The 23,267-nt window shown below is 41.6% G+C and overlaps 1 protein-coding gene across 3 annotated transcripts; it reads left to right on the forward strand.

Moving 5' to 3' along the window:
• The first annotated feature begins 3,429 nt into the window (after positions 1 to 3,429).
• On the forward strand, positions 3,430 to 21,451 carry bcl7ba (BAF chromatin remodeling complex subunit BCL7B a). 3 transcript variants are annotated; one of them, XM_084319957.1, is made up of 6 exons: positions 3,430 to 3,577; positions 7,940 to 8,015; positions 8,946 to 9,030; positions 10,545 to 10,682; positions 16,838 to 16,914; positions 18,093 to 21,451. In XM_084319957.1, the coding sequence occupies exons 1-6, from the start codon at positions 3,486 to 3,488 to the stop codon at positions 18,177 to 18,179; spliced, it is 555 nt and encodes a 184-aa protein (XP_084176083.1). In that variant the 5' UTR covers positions 3,430 to 3,485; the 3' UTR covers positions 18,180 to 21,451. The 3 variants fall into 3 exon arrangements, with proteins under 3 accessions (XP_084176083.1, XP_084176084.1, XP_084176085.1); XM_084319958.1 differs by lacking the exon at positions 3,430 to 3,577 and adding an exon at positions 3,779 to 3,903; XM_084319959.1 differs by lacking the exons at positions 3,430 to 3,577; positions 7,940 to 8,015 and adding an exon at positions 8,276 to 8,291.
• Positions 21,452 to 23,267: the final 1,816 nt, after the last annotated feature.

A 23,267-nucleotide genomic window follows, 5' to 3' on the forward strand; every position in this document is an offset into this window, starting at 1 on the left:
GCAGGAGTTCTTTTTCATCGTTTACAAAAGAATAATTAAGTACAGTACATATATGGACCTAGCCCCTTTCGTGACAGTGATGCATGCCAAGTTTTGGCCGTTAAAACAGTCACTTGCTCGTCAATAGGAACCCAAGCAATGTTCACCATGACTGGTTTTGGACGAACGGTTCATTATACAAGTATCGCAGAGAAATTTCAAAGGTACTCGCAGTTGCACAAGGGTTTCACACAAAAATACGGTATGGTTTGAAAGCTCGGCGTTGCTAATAAACATTTTAATAAACGTGTAAACATCACAGAGATCAGTGTTGCATCAAAATGGCGTACTCATTTTCTTCCGCATTGTGACATGCCGGAGCGCTGTGATTGCTGGGCGCACTAGGCTGGACAAGATATGCCTCCTATCCTTAAGTGTCTAAACGGAAGTACAGGACCATCAATGAAAACGGAATAAACTTTTTGGTGCTACAAAGTTATTTCGGGAGGCATTTATTTGGGAGTTCTATGCAAGATGCTCTTAAAAATGGATATTGTACAAGTGTGTGTGAAATTATGAAGTCCTAATGTAGCATCCTGAATATTCTGCTAAGTATTCAGAAGTGCTGACTAACTTGTTACTTCCCCTGTGTGTATAAAGTGTGATAAACAGTGTTCCTTTTTGATATCTCGCCCGGACTAATGATGCGAGGTGCTCTTTCTCCGGCTTCGATATGGACCATTAACATGACATTGAAGCATCTTTCTCCCTGCCTTGAGTTGTCCTATAGTGGGACCAGTTGCGGTCGCCAGCAGGGGGCAGTGGTGACAGGTGGAGCGGAGGAGAGAGGAGCAGCGAGTGAGAGATGATTACCTGGAGGGCGGAACAGAAGGAAGTCCTCTTTGACAGTGAACTCGGACGTGAGCGGTCGTGAACGGGCGTGTGCTCTGGATGAGCCCCGTTTGAAGAGTCCCGTTGAAGAGCAACGGGTGATAAAGAGTACTTGCTATAACACGGGTTATCCTAGAAGTACAAGCAATAGTGAAGTGTGCGAGTAAGCGATACTGAAAGAAGAACCAACGTCCATAGATGACGTGTTATCCCAGAAGTGTGAGCGGTGTATTAGCATGCTGCTAACGGCTATAGTGATTCAAGTATATCACCAGGCGAGCGTCGCTGAAGACCGGTGGTGCATACAGCGTTAGTAGTACAGACGATAGCAGGAGGGTTCACTAAGACCCACAGTTTAGCTGTGTTTAAGGTAGCCAACAGTTTAGAGCACGCCAGCCCAGTCAGCAGTCCCGCAGTGGACGTCTCATCAACGCAGCAGAGGACACCCCTTCCTCCAGCAGAGGTCGCCACAACACCGCACGCTCCTCCAGTTCCACCACTGCCCATGCTGCCTACCCCAGCCCGCTGGCTGTGCTTGCGGGATCGCCCGATGCCATCTTGTCACCCGGACGAGGGGTGGTGAGAGTGGATCCGCCATCTTGGTTAAGTACAGCGGTACTTCGTGTGCCCAAAACCGTATCCAATCGAGCGAACGCTAACGACCAGTGTCTAGGGGTACCCCAACCATTATAAGCCGGCTTTAGTGTAGGTTTTTATTTGGTAATGTGGGCCCACATGTAACTTATTTCTTTTGTATTGTGATAACTGTGTGACGTTCTTGAATTCCCATTGAACTCCTTAACATGTGCCTGGGTCTTCCCCTAATCCAAGTGGGGTTTTGTAATAATGTATTGAGCACTAGGTGCCTATGTTGGGAATAGCGTTCCCCTATAATGCAAGTGAGAGCACCCGGTGCCTAATGTGAATATATGCCATATGAACCACATAAAGTCTAAATTGTAACTTGCTAATTGACCAGACTTACATAAAGGAGACGTAGATGGGAGCACGGTGTGAGTGTCTATTTATGAGCCCATATTCTAACCTTGTTGACAGTGTAAATATATATGACTGTCGTATATTTATTTAACCCTTCCACCCCATTCGCAGCATATTACTAAGGGTCTCTACAGGTGGTCAAGGAAGGGTACTGCTTTGAGGGAAGCCCAATATCTTTATTGAACTAACAGTCACCGGGTGTGGGAGGGCTAACGGAGGTACTGGGGGAAGTGAGAGTGTGTGGGGAGCTACTGCTGACCGCCCTGGAAGGCGAGGAAGACCAGAGTACCACCCCCCAGGTTAGTAAATCCTGGGCCCCATCCGCTCCTGCTGCCCGCCCTCCAGAACGACATTCCGGGCCCAAAGACGGGGGTTCAGATAGATTGAAATCTACTGTATCCCGCTACCAGGTGGCTGTGTATAACTACTCCCATAAGCAGGGATAATCCACCCTTCTACACTAATAACAGAGAAATGTTGTTTGCATAAGAATCTCCACTGTTTACTTTGTCTATACAAAGTATGGAATTTTGAAATTAAAATGTTATTTGGATTTAATACTCGAGCACTATGGTAAATGAAGGTACTGTATTCGATTCCAGTTCATGAGGTGTCAAGGAAATTATAAATCATCATCCGTAGAAAGGATAGATTTCTATATAATATTTATATTTTCCAACACACATTTTCACTTCAATCAACACTCGCATAGTAGGCCTACACATAAATCAACCTGCTCAAGCCATGTTTTAAAACGGTTCTTTTCCGTCCGACCTTTTTCTCAATTTAATACTTTAATTTAATAATTAAATTGAGAGAGAGAAAAAAGAAATAGAACATTTCTCAAGGGATGATGAATGACATTTTTATTTAACAGATTGCAGAATGGGTACAGTACAGTACAGCTCAATACACACAATTGTTAAGGGGATGCAGACCAGAGAAAGACTTGTTTACATCAGGGTCCCCCATTTTCAATTCTAGTGACATTTATGACATACACAACATATATTATGTCATATATTATGTGACATCATGCCATTTATGGCATAGGGACAGTCACATACATGAGTCATGACATACACAGGTATATAGTACTGTTACATTTGTGACATATATGATATGCGATGAATTGGAAATGGGGGACCCTGGTGGAAACAAGACGAAAGTATTTCTCTGGTCTGCATCCCCTTAACAATTGTATGTATTGAGCTGTACTGCACTGTACCCATTCTGCAATCTGTTAATAAAGTTTTCATTCATTCATTCATGCAAATATACATGTAACTTCACTTCATGTTAGCGTCACGAGACCCACCACGTGGGGGATGACAAATAAGATTCTAGGTAGTACCGGCTATGACGTGCCGCCCCTGTCTGCTGACGACTGTATCCATGTGTCACGTAGCTATAGTGCGCCCCCGGGTGGCAACTGTATGCAAACACACGTCGATCGAGTGGAGGGGCGCGTGCTGTGAGTGGACGTGAGTGAACGCTCGCGAGATTCGGAGTTCTTAACAGCAGCAGCTAAAGTCCAAAAAGCCTCTCTCGGTTGGAAACGATAACAACGACTCGCGAGCTCAAAAAAAAACCAAAACTATTTCACCCAAACAAACATGTCCGGGCGTTCAGTTCGAGCGGAGACCCGAAGCCGTGCAAAAGATGACTTCAAGAAGGTTATGGCGGCCATTGAAAGGGTTAGGAGATGGTGAGTGGGACATATCTTTAAAGTACCTCACACACACATAGCTTACAGAAAGTAGCTCGCCTTTTTGACAGTGATGGGCGGGTGATGCAGCCAATGAGCACAGGAGATTAGCCACACTCCTACGCGTCACTGTGCCTGTACGTCACAGCCTGCTAAACAGTTGTCATGTATGTCTGAAAACGCCCGCAGTAATACTAGTCTTTTCAGTACGGAGGTTCAATATTCTTAACTTTTTGATGGTTTAATTAGTGGGCATGTTGGCTACCCTTTTAGTCATCTTAAAATCACCGGATGTCTACTGTGTCTTCCTCCAGGGGTTTTATTGAGTAAGCTTATTAGCTAGGTTACTTTCCAGGAAGTGGTTTCATACTTTTAATTTTTTATAATGAATGAATTCATCTTTATATTCATCTTTTGTATTTATTTATTTACTGCATCGGCATTGCATAAACACTATTTGCATTATGTCAAGACTAAATGTAGCCTAAATCAATGATAATGAAAGAAAAAGGTTCAGTAGTTCAGATATACAATTTACACATTAAGAGTTTTTAAAGATGCAGTACAATGATGTTTTAATTCAGGCATATACACTGCTTATTGTGGACTGTTAATAATGTCATCAGTATAATCTTTCGGCTTCAGATGCATCATTTGATTTGTTATTCGGTGCACCCCCTGCTCTGAGCACAGCCTCTCTGAACCCCTCTGTTCCCTTAAAGGAAAACTCCAACATTTTGGGAAATTAGCTTATTTGCCATCTACCCTGGAGTTAGACAAGAAGATGCATACCTTTTTTCTTCTCTGTGCATGCAGTAGGAGTAGGAAGACACGCACCTTTAGCCTACCTTAGCGTCAGTCACTGGAAGTAGGTTCCTCCATTAGCCTGGTTCCCAACGTCTTCCCACTCCTACTGCATGCACAGAGAAGAAAAAGGTATGCATCTTCTTGTCTAACTCCAGGGTTCCCAAAATGTTGGAGTGTTAAGATACATACCTTTTTCTTCTCTGTGCATGCAGTAGGAGTAGGAAGACACGCACCTTTAGCCTACCTTAGCGTCAGTCACTGGAAGTAGGTTCCTCCATTAGCCTAGTTCCCAACGTCTTCCTACTCCTACTGCATGCACAGAGAAGAAAAAGGTATGCATCTTCTTGTCTAACTCCAGAGTAGATGACAAATAAGATAATTTCCCAAAATGTTGGGAGTGTTCCTTTAAGATCCGATGGGTTCCCTCAAGAACCTATGGGTGTTTCAAAGGCCCAAATGGTTTCCTGTGACAACCTTTGGGGAATTGACCAAAGCAGCTAAATGTGACTGAGTGATGGGCCAATCAGAGTAACCCGTGTGTAACTGTGTATATTATGTAATATCTTCAGGGAAGAAGATTGGAATCTGAATTGGTTTGATTCTGGGCTTTAGTCATCATTTTAACAACAGTTCGGGTAATGTTGCATCAACTGCATTCTGTTAAAAAAAATGGAACAAGATTGAAAAACATTTTCATTTGACCATATCTTTAAGGCTTTGGGGTTTGTAGACCACACTGAATAGTTAGTATACTATGTATTGTTGCATTTAATCTATAAACTATTTAAATAAAGGTTTTCTATCAAATGTACAGATAATAAAAGATGTATAACATGACACTGTTTTTGCTCTGAACTCTAAACCAAACAACAGTACATCTTTGTATAGTAATGAAAATTGGACAGAAATGTTCAAACAAATATATTGGGCAAATTCTTTAAAAAAAAAACAGTATAAGGACATAAATAGCAATAAAAGGCGGGACTTCACTGACTAGAACCAAAATCATCACGGAAGTGGTACATTTTATCTCCATCACGGCAGCAGTACTGGTAGCAGTTTCACTTCTCCTTTGAAGGCAATTCTACCTTCAAAGTAAAGCACAATAATGTTTTTGTTTTGTTTTGTTAAAATTATACCAATTATTTGAGTTAGAGGAACTTTGCGTTTTTAACCTTGACAGACCAGACAAAGAAATGCATTGAAATACCTGATAAATGCTCCTTATTCAGGAATGAGGAGGTCAGTAAACATGGCCAAAGCTCTGTAGAAAAATCTAGATCAATGTCAATTATGTCATACAAACCGTTGTTCGACATAAGTTCACAGGCAATTGCATTTGCTGAGTAAGACCAATGTTACTTACTCTTGGAAGCCTTTAAATCAGTTTTGATGTTTTATCAGTTTACCCCCCCCCCACCTCCAATGTACAGCCCCCACCCAACCTCCTCCAATGTACAGTTTCTACGTCAAATGTATATACTCTTTTTCTGGACACTTTTGTATTACAAACGGTACTGTATTTGCAAATCTGATATGTCATAAATGTATAGATGTAGCAGTACTGTCTATCTGTATGTCATGTATGTCATATATGTTATGATGAATTGAAAATGGGAGACCCTGATGTAAACAAGACGAAAGTCTTTCTCTGGTCTGCATCCCCTTAACAATTGTATGTATTGAACTGTACTGTACCCATTCTGCAATCTGTTAATAAACTTTTCAATCAATCAATTATCTAAAAAAGAAACAACAACAACTCTACACTCTATAATCTGTGTATTTATTGCACTTTTATACTTTCTTGTTGATGAAAATGCATCCAATAGACTTTGACTTGAGGACTTTTATTTTGCTGCTCGCTTGACACGGGCGTCAGTTTAAACCACCATGCGGACAATGTAGGTTTCAAGTAAGTAGATTACATGAGTAGACGGTACTAAGTACAACATAAGTAGAGATAGTAGTAAGTAGATTACACTTGAAAGGAAGAAGAGCTTTTCTTGACCAGGGTCAAGGCGTTGAGGGTCAAAGAGAGGTCCTCGGAGATGTGGAAACCCAGGAGTTTTAAGCTGGAGACACAACCTCCGTCCCCTTCATATGTCTGCTTTGGTCATTCTGAAGTCAAGTCAAGTCAAGAGTTTTAATTGTCACGGCATACAAGTATACAATGAAATGCGGGTGGTCTTGCCCGCAACGATGTGCAATACAGTGGTACAACATATAATAGAATCCAATAAAAAACAACATTGTGCAATAAACAGGTAACAGGTAACATGGTGTGACATCTCGGTATCTGTACATAGTTAAGTCCCATAGTGATGCACGATATATCGGCCGATATGGCAGTTTTTTTTACACATCGGTATCGGTCCGATATCAAGATAGGACCGATATTTAAAAAAAAAAAAAAATCTTCTTTTTACATGTTTTGGCCTTAAATAGTTTCAAAATATCAGTCATTTCTGAAAATAAGTTACAAAAGTAAAAAAAATTATGCATTTTGGAAAATAGCTCTATTTGATTATCATAAAAAGTGTTTTCTATACAGAGATATCGACATCGGTAAATATCGGTATCGGCCAGAACAGCAATATTAATATCGGTTATCGGTATCGGCCACAATTTTCACATCGGTGCATCACTAAGCTTATAGCTTCGTACTTGTGCAATGACAATACAATTAATCTAATCATTCATTCGTGTGGAGATCTGATGTAAGAAAAAGTGGAAGGGTCCCCAAATTATTTGTCTGCCTAGGGTCCCCGAAAGACTAGGGACGGCTCTGCTGTGACAATACAGTGAAAAGGTTGTATCGGAATCAGAAAGGTCTTTATTGTGGGCGGCTGATTGGCGCAGTGGGCAAGGCGCTCGCCACTAACGCAGGAGACGCTGGGTTCGGGCCCAGCTCTCGGCGTTGCTACCGGCTGGCCGGTCGTTCATACTAACACAATTGGCAAGTGTTAAGAGGGTGGGAAAGCCGGTGGGTGGGGATTGGACGTTGTGGACAGCGACTCCTACAGGTCGGTTTGGTGACGCCGGTGCGGCGGAAGCAGGAAGTAACGGGGGCGGCGTGTCCCTCCCACGCGTTACTCCTCGCCACTGAGAGATCGCGCTGTACAGGTGAAAAGATTCGACAGCTGCCTCCTCGTGTACCGGAGGGGACACGTGATGCAAGGCTTGGTCCTCACTGCAGCCGACCAGTGGGAGGCATAGTCTAGCAACGTTCGAGACGGGGCAGGGGAGAATTGAAGGGAGAATTGGCGAGGCGAAATTGGGATGGGAGAAAAATAGAAAAATAAGGAGAAAAAGTGGATACAAAAAATTAAAAGAAATAGGCCAGGGCTGTGCACGATGTGTTCGAGTATAAACATACATTAGAATAAAAAGGGTTGTGCAATTGAGCAGTAATGTGCAAAAAGAATGAGCAGTGAAGTATGAACAAGTATGAAGACTGTACAGTATATACAAATATATCTAGTGTCTGTCTCCCTAGTAATGGATGAACAACATGTGTTAATTTAACTTAACGACAACTTGATTTTGATGCAGGGAGAAGAAATGGGTGACTGTTGGAGACACATCGTTGAGGATTTACAAATGGGTCCCTGTGATGGACACCAAGGAGGTGACGTAACCATTCATTATTAGTTTTCTATTGTGTTTCTAATGGGTCCCTGTGATGGGGGACCCTGACGTAAACAAGTCGAAAGTCTTTCTCTGGTCTGCATCCTCTTAACAATTGTTTGTATTGAGCCGGCCCCTACTGTATTGTATTGTACCCATTCTGCAATCTGTTCATAAAGTTTTCAATCAATCAATCAAACCAAGGAGGTGAAGTAACCGTTCATTATTCGTTTTCTATTGTGTTACTAATGGTGGCCCTGTGATGGACACCAAGGAGGTTTAGTTTAGTTTAGTTTATTTAGGATCCACATTAGTTGTTACCACAGTAATTCATTATTCGTTTTCTATTATGTTTCTAATGGGCCTCTGGCCTTGTGAAGTCATATACTGTTTGTGTGAGCTCTTGCACCCAAGTTAGGTTTTAATTCTGGTTCAGACCTACCAATGCTAGAATATAAACCTAATTTGGGTGCAAGATGTTTATGTGAGCTATTAGATTAGATAAACATATACCGGTATTGTGATAATACAGTACAATGAAATGATGTTTGGGATCCAACCAGATGCCAAACTTCTTTTCGTTGGACTGTACTTGTGCTGTATAATGACAAAATAAATGTGAATCTAATCTAAGAGCTCACATAAACATTGTATGGCCATATGCCATTGTAAGTACAGAGCCCCATTCATTGTCTATGGAGCAGCCCCAGATCTAACATCCCAGAGACATCACCGATTGGTGTGTTCTCTCTCTCTCTCTCTCTCTCTCTCTCTGATTTCTAGCTTTAGGAGAGAGAGTGTTGCATGTTCACAAATACCGTCTGAGCTGTCCTGGGGCACAGCAGGAAGAACATAATGGTCATTCTTAAAATGGGTGGCATTCCCCCTTTAACCCGGCTGTTGATTTGACCTGCTGCTATGCCTTGAACAGAAAGAGAAGAAGGTCATGGAGCAGCTGAACGACTTCACTGCCCCTCCATCAGAAAACACACAGTCTGCCCTGCTGGACTTCCATGGTAGGGCTGTATCACACATGGTCATCACCACACACACACCACACACCACACACCACACACCACACACACACACACACACACCCCTACTATTACCTAGATCAGTGGTTCCCAAAGTCGGTGGGCCGCGAGATTATTTCCAAAAAAAATAAAAGATTTCAGGCCACTGAACTTAGAAGCAGGCCAGGACAGTGTTTCTAGTTGTATTCTAAAATTCTATTCTATTGTATTCTAAAATGTGACTATATGGTTTTATATTAACTTAATAAATAAACAAAAATGAAAAATGTACTTATTTCAACGAACATTTCAAACTAAATAACAGATTATGCACATAAAATGCTGAAAACAACCGAAGCAACAATAGTATTTTAATGAGGCTATTATTATTTATCATTATTATTTTGCAACAAGTTAGCCCTCTCATAAATAGCACATATAAATGAATAACTAACTTGAACTAACTTAATAGGATTGAAGTGATATTTGGCAAAAAAAAGAAAAGCCTGACGATGTGCATTGGGCCGCGGCTCTCTGACGCCTTATTTTCTGGGTCCCGGCCTGAAAGGCCTAGATCAGTGGTTCCCAAACTAGCGCCCTCTAGGTGGTGCGTGACATGAAAAGGCTAAGGGTGGTAAATACAAATAATTTTTTATTTATTTTTTTTACAATAAAATTTCATAAAAATCTTAGTCAAACCTTTAGTATTATGGATATTAAACATGCTGGCAGAGTACATGCATCCATGTTGTCGTGAACATTTTAATTAAATAAAGAAATTCCCTATCCATAGTCGCCGTGGGAAGAGATAAAATAAAAAATAAAATCTGTGCACGGAGACCAGCAACAATTTTTTCTAACAGAAACCCATTGGGGGGTGCGTCAGCTAGGTCGGGAGGTGACAGGGGGTGCACGGCCAAAAAAGTTTGGGAACCGCTGACTTAGATTAACGTTAGCTGAGATATAACTTAGTAACTTATTATTATAGTGTGAAATTCTCCAGACCCCTCTTGGCAGAGCCTGAGGTGTGGCCAGAAGTAGCACTCAACTCCAACCCACACATCAGACCAAAACAAAAAGGTGTAAACAAAGTGGAATACCAAGTGGGGCTCTTTTGCCTAGAGGTCGCTATTTGTAGTAATGGTGGTACCACTGTATTTAGTAGCAAACGTGGTAGTATTTAAAGCAGTATAGTAACCATTGTATGCTTTTCTTTCACTACCACACTACAGAAGGTCAACCCTTTCACTACCACACTACAAAGGGTTAATCCTTTAACTACCACACGACAGAAGGTTAACCCTTTCACCACCACTCTACAGAAGGTTAACCCTTTCACTACCACACTAGAGAAGGTTAACCCTTTCACTACCAACCAGTTAACCATTTATTTGAACCCACCAGTTACTGAATGAATGCTTCTGTATTTAGTAGCAAAAGTGGTAGTATTTAAAGCCGTATAGTAACCATTGCATTCAAAGCTTTCCTCACAGTACCTGTTCCGTGTTTGTCCTCAGATGAGACCAGTAACCAGAGTTCCGTGTCAGACATCTACCAGGCTAAGCCCTACAGCAGCAGTTCCAGCCCTCAGCCCAGTGAGCCGGTCAGCCCAGTACAGTCGCAGCCTCCCATGCTGGGACAGGAGGCCATGGAGGGTGAGACGTGTCCCTCGTCTTCCGTCTGTCCACACGCCGTCTTTCTTGTCTTCATAGCAGTGGTGGAAAAGTCGTTTTTAACTCAAATACTTTACGCTTTCACTAGCACACTACAAAGGGTCAACGCTTTCACTACCACACTACAAAGGGTTAACCCTTTCACTACCACACTATAGGTTAAAATCTCATTGAGACACAGTCTCATTTACAAGAGCGACCTGATCCACCAAACAAACACAACAAATGCATAAAACAAGTACCAGACAGATACAAGACAAGTAACTCAACAAAACATTTAATTAAGAGCAAGAACAAGAACAGGCCCCCATGGATGCCCTCTCAATATTCCGTGAAAGAAGTTTAAAATCCCCAATGGGAATTAGGTTTGGGAACCTCAGTTCCTTTTGCAATAAGTTCCACGTAGATGGGGCAGAATAGGAAAAGGCTGTTTTTCCGAGTTCTGTGCGGGCAAACGGTACAGAGAGAGTTAAAAGATCCTGTGACTGCAGGCCAAAACAACTCTGTTTCTGCACCATGAGGGACGACGGGTAAGAAGGGAACAGACGGAGGAGAGATTTATACATGAAGCAGTACCAGTGGAGAGTCCTACTCCAGTGTAGAGATGTCCAACCTAGAAGTGAGTAGAGGGTACAATGATGTGTTTAACCATTACATCACGCGACGGAGTGTGTTACACAAATTAGATCACGCCTATGGGTGGTTGTTAGGCCCGAGGCGCAGCCGAGGGTCGTTAGACCCCCATAGACGTGATCTAATTTGTATAACACATGACTTCAAGTGGTGTAATACTTTTATGTAGGAAAACAGCAGGAAGCTGGACCAGCACTCTCAGGTTTAGAACATTTTAATCGCAGCCGGATACAGACATGTTTCAGAACAAGTGTTCCTTCTTCAGTGTTAATGGCTAGCAATATTAGTTTGGAAAAATGGTGGCTATATACAAGTCAAGTCAAGAGTTTTATTTGTCACGGCATACAAGTATACAATGAAATGCGGGAAGTGGTACAATACAAGGTGGGCAGGAAGTGACATCAAAAACAGGTATGCCTGGGATTACTGGTCAACTTTGACCCTAGGAAGGACATTATAATATGAAGTCAATTCCCTGGGATTACTGGTCAACTTTCATTATAATATGAAGTCAATTCCAAAATACAAAAATTAGGCGGCTACGTGGCGCTCACCACGAATACTGGAGACGCTGGGTTCGCCTGTTCGAGCCCAGCGCTCCACATTGCTTTCAGTTTAGCTGGTCGTCCGTACTAATACACATTGGCAGTATTAGGGGGTGGGAAACTGATGGGTGGGGATCGGGTGTTGTGGACAACGACTCCTACAGGTCGGATGGTGCGCCTGCGCAGTAGAATCAGGAAGCGATGGGGGCGGCGCCCCTCCAAAGCGCAGACCCCTGACGCTGAAAGATCGCGCCGCGCAGATGAAAAGATGCGACTGCTGTTACCTCGAGTATCGGAGGGGACTCGTGCTATGTATGACTTAGTCCACATTGCAGCCGGCTTGTGGGAGGCAAGAAACAGCGTTCGAGACAGGGGAGGGTTGAATTGGATGGGAGAAAAATAGAAAATGGGAGAAAAAAGTGGATAAAAAAAAATTAAAATACAAATATTACCAGAAACAAAATACATCTTCACCATAGCTAATAGGGCTAAATAAATGAGCCCATTGCAATATTTGCAAACCAAAAATTATCTTAAGAGCAGCAAAAACAGAAGAAAAAACAGAAGGAAAACATTTCCTCATTCGTAAAAACAATGACAATAATAATAATAATAATAATAATAATGAAAAATAATGATGGTAAAAGTCACTTATTATAGGAAACAGGTTAACACGTTATCTTCATTCATTCCCCTTGGTTCAATGCAATTGAACAAATGGATATAATAACATTCACGTTGCAATAGCAGCTTATGCCTGTCACCCCCTCTAGAGGGCCTGTTGACTAACTCGAGTCCCATATTTCAGATCGTTGATGGCATGTTTGCATTTAGAAAAATGTCGAGCTACAGATGACTGAACATTTATGTTCACTGATTCTAGATTTAAAAGCTCTAGTTGTTTTACCCACATAAGAAATCTTTTGAGGAATTACAAGTAATACGCCCTTTAACAGGTATACGCTTGCCTGTTTTTGGGTGTGTATAGAATCTATCTTTAATCATGCCTTGGCCTTGTACACAGGCCTGACAGGGGAAATTACCCTCAGGGATGTTGGACATAAAATGTGTGGGTTTCCTTATGGGAAAATCAGTTTTGACTAAAAGATTAGAAAGGTTCGCTTGTCGTTTATAAAAATAATTAGGCGAGTGCTGAAACGCTGCCCCAGTAAGGGGATCGGACTGAAGAATGTGCCAATATTTATTGACAATGCTACGTATGTCTCTCGTGATGGGACTATAAGTAGAAACAAAAGATACTTTGTCCGAGTTTTCATTTTTCTTTTTGTGGGAAAACAACGAGGTTCTGTCGATCTGTTTGGTTTTATTCAGGGCTTTAAGTGTCAATGCATCACTATAGCCTCTGTCATGGAAACTACCACGGAGGACTTCTGCTTGGGCAATAAATCTGTCGTCCGTGTCACAAATTCTCCTATAACGTAGGATTTGGCTGAAGGGGAGACTATTCTTTAATGCAGGAGCATGATAGCTAGAATAATGTAGGAACGAGTTGCGGTCTGTCTCCTTTTTGAAGACCTGTGTGTAATGAAATACCATCTGGGGCTTTGTTAATTAGAACATCAGGAAAGGATAGAGTGTACATATCAAAATTAAGAGTAAACTTTATCGTTTCTCTGCGAGTGTTAATACTTTTATACAATGGCCGAATTCACCCGACCTTATTGCTATAGAATAAACACACAGTAATTGAAGCATAATGGAGATTTATTCACAACCATCCGCAGAAAAAGTAGGTCAAAAAAATAAAAGTTGCCTCCGTGTCTAGAAGCAGAGGGAGGTTGCTTCAAAGCATGCCATCTAACAACAAACTTCATATAAATCCTGTGATGTATTATTGTTTTAACAATGGGTCATGACGAACCAATTACATAATCCAACATTGTGTAAAAAACTAACATATTCCAGTTAACTATCTTTTTTTAATTATTCGTTACGAATATACCCATACTTCCATTGTGTCCAGGACATCCAGTGAAATCGCTTCGTGTCCTTTTGAAGCAGAGGGAGGTTGCTACAAAGCATGCCATCTAACAACAAACTTCATATAAAATGACTCTGCTATAGAGCCACACTCCGTTATGCACAAGTTTACAGACATACATACATGACATACAGATAGACAGTACTGCTACATCTATACATTTATGACATACCAGATTTACAAATACAGTACTGTTTTTGTAGGGTGATTATGGTTTATTTACATTGAGGTTCTGGGGTCACGTGGAGTGTGTTATACGAAATAACAACCGGTAACTTCACTGTGCTTCTTAAACAATGATTGGTGTAAATCGTGTCTGTGCCCACGGCTTTACATATTCGGGGTAACATCATACATGTACATAGATCAAAATGTACAATGATAAGTTCGTTTTCGTCAATGTCGGCATGTCTTTTTTCCTTCTACGGCTTCTCCTGCTGTATACGTTTACAGACTTATATTATTCAATGAGACTGCCAGCCAGCTTTTGCACGACGGAGAAATACAATTTCAATTGTGACGAGAGAAGATCATCTCCCGATTCAGATACAGTTTAACACACACGGTTCCAAAGATATAAATGTTTTGCGGCAAATTTTCACCCCGCAATGGATTTAGATGCGTGTCATCTCTCATGTTGTCTTCTCCTCTCCGGCACCCGAGACAGAGAACTCAGCCAGTGGCCACTCCCCTCAGAACCCCCCCCCCCCCCCCCCCGCCATTTATATTTTGTTTTACAATGGGTTATGACAAACCAATTACATAATCCAACATTGTGTAAACAACTAACATATTCCAGGTGACTGTATCTTTTTTGAATGAGTCGTTATGACGAAATCAATACATCCATTCATAAAGATTATTGTCCGCCATCTTGGTTTCATTCGGAAAAGAATGAACGGCGGATTCATTCGGGGACAAAAAAGTAATTCGGTTGTGGGCGGCGGGTTCTGGGGTCACGTGGAGTGTGTTATACGAAATAACAACCGGTAACTTCACTGTTTCAGCCAATCAGAATCAAGAAATGTGCATGCCATTGTATAAAAGGGGCTTACAACCAGTAATGAAGCTCAACGCCCCATGGTAACCAGTAATGAATCTCAACGCCCCATGGTAACCAGTAATGAAGCTCAACGCCCCATGGTAACCAGTAATGAATCTCAACGCCCCATGGTAACCCGTAATGAATCTCAACGCCCCATGGTAGACAGCGTCTACCAAGTGAAGAGAGTGCTGAGATGCATCCTTGTACAGAACATCACCGTAATGGCGTAATCTAAAACGGGCAAGAAGGTGGCAACAACAAGTCGTTTCCTGGCATTAAAAGAAAAACACGACTTATTTCTAAAAAAGAAGCCTATCTTTAACTTTGATTTCTTAAAAAGGTGGTCAATATGGGACTTAAAAGAAAGGTTGTCATCAATTCAAAGGCCTACGCATTTATAGGTGGACACAACTTCAATAGAAGTCCCTTGGTCCGATGAAATGCCAGGAAGAACTGTTGGGACCTTCTTTTTGTTTGAAAAGATGACCTTGGTTTTGTCTGCGTTCAACACCAGTCTAAGACGAAGCAGGTTAGACTGAATGGCATTGAAAGCAGACTGCAGACATTCAAAAGCGGAGATAACTGTGTGTGAGCAACTATATAAAAGTGTCATCAGCATAAAGATGTACTGAAGCATTTATATCACGAGACACATCATTGATATAAATAGTAAATAGGGTAGGACCTAGGACAGAGCCTTGAGGCACGCCATTTGTGATATTCTGAAAGCTAGAGGAGAGACTATTGAACTGAACACATTGCTTGCAATTTGAGAGATAATTAGTAAACCAGCCAACTGCATGGTCTGATAAACCAACGTCCAATAAACGCTGGTGCAAGACACCGTGATCGATGGTATCAAAAGCCTTAGACAAGTCTATAAAAAGAGCAGCTCAGTAGTTCTTGGTATCCATCGCCTCCACAATATCATTCACTACTTTTGTAGCAGCAGTGATGGTACGGTGTTTCGACCTAAAACCAGACTGATGGGGGGATAATATGTTGTGCAAACCCAAGTAATCCTTAAGCTGATCATTAACAAGCTTTTCGAGGAGCTTAGCTAAACAAGCTCATTTAGAAATGGGTCTGTAATTGTACAACAATTTAGGATCACCCCCTTTCAGCAAAGGGAGAACAAAGGCAGTTTTCCACACGTTAGGGACAACATTTTGTTGAATGGAAAGATTAAAAACATATGCCACAGGGTCAGCTATAACATCAGCAGCCAGAAGCGATGTGCGATGTCCCTTTATCCACTGTGTCGAACAAAGAACCAGATGCGATAAAATACCTATTAAAACAGTTAAGCATCTCAGGTTTATCTGACACAGGGATAGAGTCACTACAACAGTGGGAGGCAGCTCTGAGGATCAGGGGTTGGCAGAGAGAGTTTTAATAGTTTGCCTAAATCTCTTGGGATCGTCCAGACAATCTGTAGTCGGAGACCAATAATAATCACTTTTGGCCTTTTTTAAGGGCAGCAGTGCAGCGATTACGCTGTTGGCGAAAATGTCGCCAATCAACCTCCAAGCCAGACTTCTTTGCAACAGCCCAACAATGATTTCTCCTATGAAATAGGTCAGCCAAATCAGAGGTAAACGCTTTCACTACCACACTACAGAAGGTTAACCCTTTCACTACCACACTACAAAGGGTCAACGCTTTTACTACCACACTACAGAAGGTTAACATTTACATTTACCTTTTTGAAATGGTATCCAAAGCGACTTACAAGTTCTGTACGACAAGTCAGCAGGAAGGGTACAATGTGTGTGCATTTTTACGATTTGTTAATCTTAGAATATTATGGATTGGTTAAAAAATGACATGGTATAATTCTGTGGAAAAAAAAAGTTTTCAAGAAGTGAAATGAAGTCTTATCACATTAAAATCCCCATGTTTATGTTTTCAGAGCCATCGTTAGCCTGTGAATTAGCTGATGAACCTCCGACACTCATCAAAGAGGAGCTGCTGCCCGTCAAAACTGAGGTAAACATTACATCACCCTGAATCACAGCTCAGGTAGAAATTACATCACCCTGAATCACAGCTCAGGTAAACATTACATCACCCTGAATCACAGCTCAGGTAAACATTACATCACCCTGAATCACAGCTCAGGTAGATATTACATCACCCTGAATCACAGCTCAGGTAGATATTACATCACCCTGAATCACAGCTCAGGTAAACATTACATCACCCTGAATCACAGCTCAGGTAGATATTACATCACCCTGAATCACAGCTCAGGTAGATATTACATCACCCTGAATCACAGCTCAGGTAAACATTACATCACCCTGAATCACAGCTCAGGTAGACATTACATCACCCTGAATCACAGCTCAGGTAGACATTACATCACCCTGAATCACAGCTCAGGTAGACATTACATCACCCTGAATCACAGCTCAGGTAGACATTACATCACCCTGAATCACAGCTCAGGTAAACATTACATCACCCTGAATCACTGCTCAGGTAGATATTACATCACCCTGAATCACAGCTCAGGTAAACATTACATCACCCTGAATCACTGCTCAGGTAGACATTACATCACCCTGAATCACAGCTCAGGTAAACATTACATCACCCTGAATCACTGCTCAGGTAGACATTACATCACCCTGAATCACAGCTCAGGTAGACATTACATCACCCTGAATCACAGCTCGGGTAGACATTACATCACCCTGAATCACAGCTCAGGTAGAGTATATATCACCCTGAATCACAGCTCAGGTAAACATTACATCGCCCTGAATCACAGCTCAGGTAAACATTACATCACCCTGAATCACAGCTCAGGTAAACATTACATCGCCCCCTGAATCACAGCTCAGGTAGACATTACATCACCCTGAATCACAGCTCAGGTAGACATTACATCACCCTGAATCACAGCTCAGGTAGACATTACATCACCCTGAATCACAGCTCAGGTAGACATTACATCACCCTGAATCACAGCTCAGGTAGACATTACATCACCCTGAATCACAGCTCAGGTAGACATTACATCACCCTGAATCACAGCTCAGGTAGAGTATATATATATCACTCTCACAGTGGTTACCGATGGTTAAAGAGCAGCCATGTTGGAAGAAAAAGAACATTGTGTGCACGGCCCCGTGAGTTGACTGAAGTTATTCTGTCGACAGGAAGAGGACGACTTCTCGGGAGCGCCTCCGCTGAAGAGGGTCTGCAGCGATCGCCACTCTGTCCTGACCATGACCTCGCTGCGATGACAGGCACCCCTCATCCCTCTCATCACCCCTCTCATCACCCCTCTCATCCATATCATCCTCTCTCTCATCACCCCTCTCATCACCCCTCTCATCCATCTCATCCTCTCTCTCATCCTCCCTCTCATCGTCTCTCATCCTCTCATCGTCTCGATCATCCCTCCTTCTCTCATCATCCCTCTCATCGTCTCTCTCATCGTCTCTCATCGTCTCTCATCCTCTCTCTCATCGTCTCTCTCATCCTCCCTGTCATCCTCCCTGTCATCGTCCCTCTCATCCTCTCTCTCATCGCATCTCATCGTCCCTCTCATCATCCCTCTCATCGTCTCTCATCCTCCCTGTCATCGTCTCTCATCCTCTCTCTCATCGTCCCTCTCATCCTCTCTCTCATCGCCTCTCATCCTCCCTCTCTTCATCCCCAGAGCCGCCCTCGTTGCTTTCAGTGATAATATTTGCAAAAGCACATTGCGTAGTTTTTCCCCCCCATTATTATTTTGTAAGCTTTTACGCTTTATAAGATAGCATATTAAGTGACGGGTGACAGGAAAGGGAGGGGGATAACATGCACCGAAAGGTCATAGGTCAGATTTTAAACGCACGTGGTATGAGCCCCAGCCCACACTGGAACACCCGGAAAAACGCCCAAATGTACACACTTTTGCTTCCGTTTGGTAATTTGACATAATTGACTTTATTACAGATGACACTTTGAATCCAGTGTCACTGATGCCATGAGGTTAACATTGATGGTGTTTTACTTTAATCCCAGACACACATTTACACATCGGTATGAAGAACACACTAGTTTGGATAAATTACTGTGAAGCAATCTGACAATCACCAAGAAGACGAGCGCCCCTGTAGAGGCCTGTGGAGGTGTTTTAGAAGGCCCGTTTGTCCTCCATGTTGGAAGAGACAGTGCTATGTGTTGATATCTGAGAAATATATCGACAGAAATGTAATAATTGAATGTTTTTATTACTTGATCTTGTAAACAAGTCACAGTAGAATAGTAATATCACGCTTTTCCAGTTAACCCACTCTACCAACCCAGGTATTTTCTTTTTGAAAGTGGTTAGCAATGGTTACAGGCAGCCATGTTGGAAGAAAAACAACTGCAGAAACATTCCGTGCAAGGCCTCTATTGGTTTTATTGGGGGGGGGGGGTGTATCAAAGCCATACCATGGTGTTGGAGAGATCTTGTCGTTCTCAGGTTTACTGACAGAACTGTTGATGCAAGGAATAGACTGGTCTGTATGTGGCAACAAAGCGCGAGCGTTTAATGTATTTTGATGCTGCAAAAGTATTGTTTACATTTGGGATCTTTGTAGATATTTGCTGACGATTGACAAATATTTAAAGTTTTGACGAGTTCTGAAAGTTGCAAAAGGCTTATTCTCCATTTTACATGTCAAACTCTTTGCTGCATTATATGCGTACAACCAACATTCATTTGGTCAAATAAATTACAGATTGGACCTTTTTTAATGCTCAACAAACACTGGCCCAAAAAGGTGTCAATCATGTTGAGAGTGACTGTGTATTTCTTCCTGTACAGAGCAAACTCAACACAGTGCTCACCTTCGCTGCTCTGGCCTCCATAATGATCTGTGCTGTTCACACTGTCGTGAAAAGAACGGATCTGAGTCACATATGAGCAAAAAAAAAAAGATTCACGGCCACTTTTGTCTGCAGTGTGAATGTAACCAAAGGGTCTGGTTTATGTAACCAGCTTACTCAGGCTACTCGCGATACCAGAAGTACAGTCTGCCTGGAACCAACGAGAAGCCATAGTTTCTTCGCGCACAGAACACGGGGGAAACAAATACACAGCCGCCTCGCCCACCGAGACACCAAGAATTAAAACAAGAAAGCACACAGAAACAACGAGGCTCATGGGAAATGTATTGAAAACACCGGGACAGTACCGCTTGCAGCCAGCAGGTGCCAGAAATCGACACAGTCAGTCTTTTTTTAGACCAATGTTGTTTCAAAACAAAAAATTACAATTGCTTCCAAAACAATCTCCCTTTCAGCATAGTCCTGCCCCAACATCCTGCTTTACTTGGAAGCAGTTGAAGAGTACAGTATTAAATATCTCACCAAGTATTTTTTCTTTTCTACCGTACTGGTGGACCGAAAGACACGGCTGAGTCTAAACTACTTGAGCCGTGGTCTTTGGGAACCTTGTTTATCTTTTTTAAGAAGACCTTGTTTATCGAAATACTTTCTGTGGTCATATTTTACTTGATTGGTTGATATAGGTTGTTTTTGTCAGATTAGCATGTACACTGAAACGTTAACATAATCTCAGTGATTGTATTATTTTGTCATGTATATAATATAGACATTAAGTTGCTTTTTGTAAGTTATTGCTTACGAATTGTGTGCAATTCTGAATCTGCAATAGAAAATGTATTATTTGTACAGATTAGCAGAGTTATATGACATAACTTATTACTAATTGTAGGATAATGAAGTCAGTCTCTTAAAACTAGGTGTCTTCATATTCTCAACAAACATTGGTGAAGTCCCATTGGTCATTGGACCATGACGTCCAAACACAACGTCCCAAAATCATGTCGTTTTTAAAGGAACACTCCTACATTTTTGAATATACACTTATTTGCCATTTCCCCAGTAGTCCCAGAGCGAGGCCCAGATGCATGCTAGCCTAGCTTAGCACAATGACTGGAAGCAGTAGGGAGCAACTAGCTTAGCTCCAACAAAAGTAAAGAAATGCAACTTCCAACAACTCCAAAACTGACGCACAGAGATTAAACTGATATCAATCTTCTTTTCTGACTCTGGGAAAGATGGCAAATAAGTATAGGCTATTACTCAAATGTTGGGAGTGTTCCTTTAAGTCCAGTCTTTGTAGTTTCAATGGTGTTTCAGCGTTGAAACAAGATGGGGATTTCAATGCAGTGAATAGCCTACAACTCAAGAATCTCTTAACAGCTTCTTCAAAGCTTCAGGGAAAGTCAGAATTTACATTTGCGTTGAATGAAAGGTTCACGTCCCGTTGTGACAAGACGAGTTGGCCTAGACTCCGGTCTGCTTGCTGTTTCTTTTTTTTAATAGGCTAGCATTGCCATGAGAGACTGAATGTGCTTCACAAAGAAACTGCCTAAGTGAATGTAACGGCTTTGTGATAAGATTGTAGTAGGCTAAGAATCTCTTGATGGCGTGTTTTAATTTAAAGAGTATTCGATTTGTAAAGACTTATTTTGTAATTGTCTTGTAACTTTAAAGCACAAATTATTTCATTAAATGGGTCTGGAGTCATTTTTGTGTGTTAATTGAGTCCAAAGTAGTTTTTATAATGGATGCAAAAACGTAGGTCAAGACAGTTTGAAGGAGCTGCAACATGACCCACCCACCATTGACCATATTGATTCACATGGTGGCCATTTTGCCCTGAGCATTACATAAGAGAAAAATGACCACCGTGTGAATATGGTCAACGAAGGCCTAATGGTTGGCCGTATCTTGGGTGTTGGGCATAATAGTCCGACGTTGTTTCAACATTGTTCAAATGGTGAGCAATTTAAGGATTTAAAAAATCAACTGCATCTTATTAGTTTCAGGTAAAGAATCATCTTAAGTAAGGCAAGCTGTACTGGGGGACATGACGGTGGTAGTGAATAGGACCCCCACCTCCAATGTACAGCCCCCACCCACCCAACCTCCTCCAATGTACAGTTTCTACGTCAAATGTATATACACTCTTTTTCTGGACACTTTTGTATCACAAACAGTACTGTATTTGCAAATCTGATATGTCATAGATGTAGCAGTACTGTCTATCTGTATGTCATATATGTTATGATTAATTGAAAATGGGGGACCCTGATGTAAACAAGACGAAAGTCTTTCTCTGGTCTGCATCCCCTTAACAATTGTATGTATTGAGCTGTACTGTACTGTACCCATTCTGCAATCTGTTAATAAACTTTTCAATCAATCAATCAGGATGAGGTTGGAAAGATATTTTGCTCTCGCCACTGCTTCCTGACATTTATCACGACTGTCCCTCAGAATCTCAAAGGAAATTTGATGTTTATCGCCCTTCAACCTTCACTCTGCTGTTCTGCACTCCCTCCTCTGGGCTCTGAGGGCGTCTTCAGACGAGGCAAACCTTTAGGCTGAGGCTGTTCCACCTTCCTTAACCCTTTCACTGCGACAATACAGAAGGTTAACCCTTTCACTTTCACTACAGTGATACAGGTACAAATACTATGGTAGTACTGCACGTCATAAAGGCCAGCAGCGAAACTAATAAGAGTAGGTAAGGGATATGTACAGATATACATATAGTATCTACAGACATGTACAAAATATTATATATGTAGCCTATGTACAGACAGATGTGGATAGATATATATGTATACAGCATTAATGTACATGCTATCATACAGAGTTATACTGTATGCAGGTATATACGTAGGTATATAAAATAATTATATGCCGGTATATTCAGACAGATATATGTTGTAGATATAAATGTATATATATTATATATGGTATATGTTGAACATGTTATGTTTGCTATGTTATACAGAGTTGTATGGGTAGACTATAGTATGTGGTACTAGTATTAGGAGTAGCTATGAGTGTTTCGGAAAACATTGGGAGCTGAAGCGTTAATGAAGTGAGAGCAACGTACAGGGAGAGGAGATTTAGTAGGTGAATCAAAAACAACAGCATTATGATCCAACAGACGGGCCTCAATTATTTCCATATTGCAAAAAGGAAAACCAAACAATAAAACTTGGTTGACTTTGTGGCCCAGCTTGTGAGTGGTGCCAGTAGTAAACTGTGCAAGATAAAAATATTCAACCAGATGCATAAATTCATTCACAAGCGGCTTAGAGTGACAACAAACATGGATATTAAAGTCACCAACATTCAGGATTCTGTCAAAGTTGGGCATGGTATTTGACAGAAAATCTGCAAATTGCCGAGGCAACGCAAATAACGGTGACAGTAGTGGTACCTGTTAAGGAAACGACTAGCTACTACGTATTTAATTTACAGCCAAACTACTGTGAAATGTAGTTAAACTAGTAATTGAACTACATGTAGTA

This window comes from Notolepis coatsorum, assembly GCF_963971535.1.
Source record: "Notolepis coatsorum genome assembly, chromosome: 8".
NCBI classification, from domain to species: Eukaryota; Metazoa; Chordata; class Actinopteri; order Aulopiformes; family Paralepididae; genus Notolepis; species Notolepis coatsorum.